Here is a 2546-nt window from a genome sequence, read left to right on the forward strand (position 1 = left end):
TACACCTGCCACACATGCTCATCCATCTCAAACTCACCATAGGTTTACATTCAGAGATAAATATACATTTGTAGCTAGGCATTCTTCTCTGAAAAGATCAATGAAATTTTTAGTTGCAGATATGACTCATTTCATTTTTAGTTTGTGCTGAGAGACTCTGATAGCAAGTTGCAGGTAGTAAGATGTCTCACATAGTAGGTTGTAGGTAGTAAGGATGTCTTGCATTGCAAGTTGCAGGTACACCCTCGCATACCTAAAAAAGGATGTAAGGATGTCTCACATTGTTGTTCATACCAGTAGCGAATATTCATGTTCAGGGAAACAGAAAACCATAGCCACAAACAGAAGGCAAGCATGCATAGTAAGTTATATTCTACTATGCTTTAACCAAAATAATTGAAAAAATACAATTAATAGTTCATTAAAACGTTTCTCTCAAGTTTGTATAGTGTATGCTTACTCTTTCTCGACAGTTTCAACTTCATCTGCGAGTCTATATATGCATTGGCGCCATCACAGGATCCTGATTGAGAACTTATTGGTATGCAAAGAAAGAGATCGTTGTTGAGCAGGTCATAAATGATGCCTTGTCTGTACCTGAAGAAAGAAGAAAGATCTATGTCAATGGACATGTTGACCATGCGTTGATGTAAAAATTTAGATACTTGCATTGTTGATTAATTCTATCTCTGCCATTAAACTTCCTTAAACTTAAGGAAGATTAAAGGAATGAATTGAAGCAAAACTTAAGCAAGCTTCATTGATGATTCTTTTGCAAAGGATCGAGAATAAAAATTTACAACATTTGAATAAATAGGTACAACATTTAGTAATTTTTTAAATTCGTATCACAAATTTTTGTGAACAAGGTTGAGCCTAAAGTAAGTACATAATTGGATTCACTGCAAGAAACATACCTTATGTGCAGAGAAAATAATATACATCACCTTCTAACCAAGTTGGTTCAGCCAAGTCCCCAACTCATGCTTTCCATTGCCTCGACTGCACGATGTGTTTGGGATTTTTGAGAAGTAAGCAGTCCCAGCGGGCTGCGGCGCAAAACTGCTGGTTTGCCTGAGAGAAGCTCCAACATGAAGAGCATGAAAACCCCAAAGGAGAATATGTCAAGCTTTGTAATCATGAGACCATGAGCAAGATATTTGAGCACCATATATCCCTTCATTCCACTCACATGCCTCGTCAGAGAAAATCCCTCTTCTACAGATTTCGCCACAATGAAATTAACAATCTTGGCTTGGAAATTGCCATCGAGGAGAACATTAATTCTATTGATGTCCTTGTGGACGTAGTGCGACATGTTGTAATTGTGAATATATCTAAGCTTGTCTGTCACATCTAGAGTGAGCTTCACTCTGCGTCTCCAGGTTAGAAATGGCGAATTGTTGTGAAGGCGGACGACGAGAGAGCTATTGTCTGTATACTTGAAGATGAAGTATGAATGTGTGTCAGAGAAAAAAAAACCTTAATAGGCGAACTAGGTTGAAGTGGTGGAGCTATTCAAGAATTCTAACTCTGTGTTGGATGTCGTGCTTCATTTTCATGATCGCCATCGGGGTTTTGTTGATGATGTCGTAGTAGATAGAGCCATAAATTCTATTCGGTGAATTGAAATTCCTGGTCGCCACTTCCAATTCTTTCAATTCATATTGTGGTAAAGTTTCCCCATCCATTTAATCTCTACCTTGTTACTTAAACGTGTCATAGTCCAGGCCCTTGATCCAGCATACCATTTGGAGATGAATATGGTGATGGCCCTCCGGCGAGCAATTACCCAGGTTGACGTGCCTAAACCTTGCCCCCTGCCATGCCTGTACGAGTGCCTAAACCTTGTCCCCTGCCATGCTTGTAGGAGAAACCTGGTAAAATGAGTTGCATGCAACTTTTCAACTGTCGAAATAGAAATATGAATGGCATGGCATTCAAGGAAACCAACTGTTATGTTTACACTCTTAATGAAAGAAAATAATAAGTGTCATAAATTATATACGTAATAATAAGGTTATTCCTAGATCAACAAGGTCTATGTGGGGCCCCTCCTTCGACTATGGATTTATGTGATTATGAATTTCACTTGACTTTTTTTATTCTGATGCGACTTATAAATAGGTCCATGCACAAATGGCAACTAGGCACTATGTTTTCATATGTACTTAGTATTGCTCTTATAAAGTAGTCTCTTATTGGCAGGGACTGCCCCTATGAAGTTGCTCTTGTTATTTATATTATGGTGTCAAAATAAATAAGAAATAATTTATTCATTCATGATCATTTACTTTTTAATTTTTATTAGTGTCAATATAAACAAATAAACACAAATATTACCGTGTCAAAATATATAAAAAGAAATGAATAAAATTATTTACCTAATCTGATGTACTTTCCAAGCGGTTGAAAAGGAATTCTATGGTTGAAATACTCTTTAGGTGTTCCCAATCTTATTTTTAAAATTTTTCGTTTTCCTCATGCATAGTAGTAGAATTTTTTCCCCATTTAACTTGAAACATGATCCTTTTCATGTGATAAAA

The 2546-nt window shown here is 36.7% G+C and overlaps 1 protein-coding gene across 1 annotated transcript; it reads right to left on the minus strand.

Moving 5' to 3' along the window:
* Positions 1-964: 964 nt before the first annotated feature.
* Positions 965-1691, minus strand: LOC149198783 (protein LYK5-like). The gene is made up of 2 exons (XM_089400359.1): positions 1533-1691; positions 965-1441 (listed from the first exon to the last, which is right to left on the minus strand). The coding sequence occupies exons 1-2, from the start codon at positions 1689-1691 to the stop codon at positions 965-967; spliced, it is 636 nt and encodes a 211-aa protein (XP_089256485.1).
* Between the last annotated feature and the right edge of the window lie 855 nt (positions 1692-2546).

Source organism: Pinus tabuliformis, chromosome 2_1 (assembly GCF_031772625.1).
Source record: "Pinus tabuliformis cultivar Carrire ecotype Pingquan chromosome 2_1, CPIR1, whole genome shotgun sequence".
In the NCBI taxonomy this organism is placed as follows: domain Eukaryota; kingdom Viridiplantae; phylum Streptophyta; class Pinopsida; order Pinales; family Pinaceae; genus Pinus; species Pinus tabuliformis.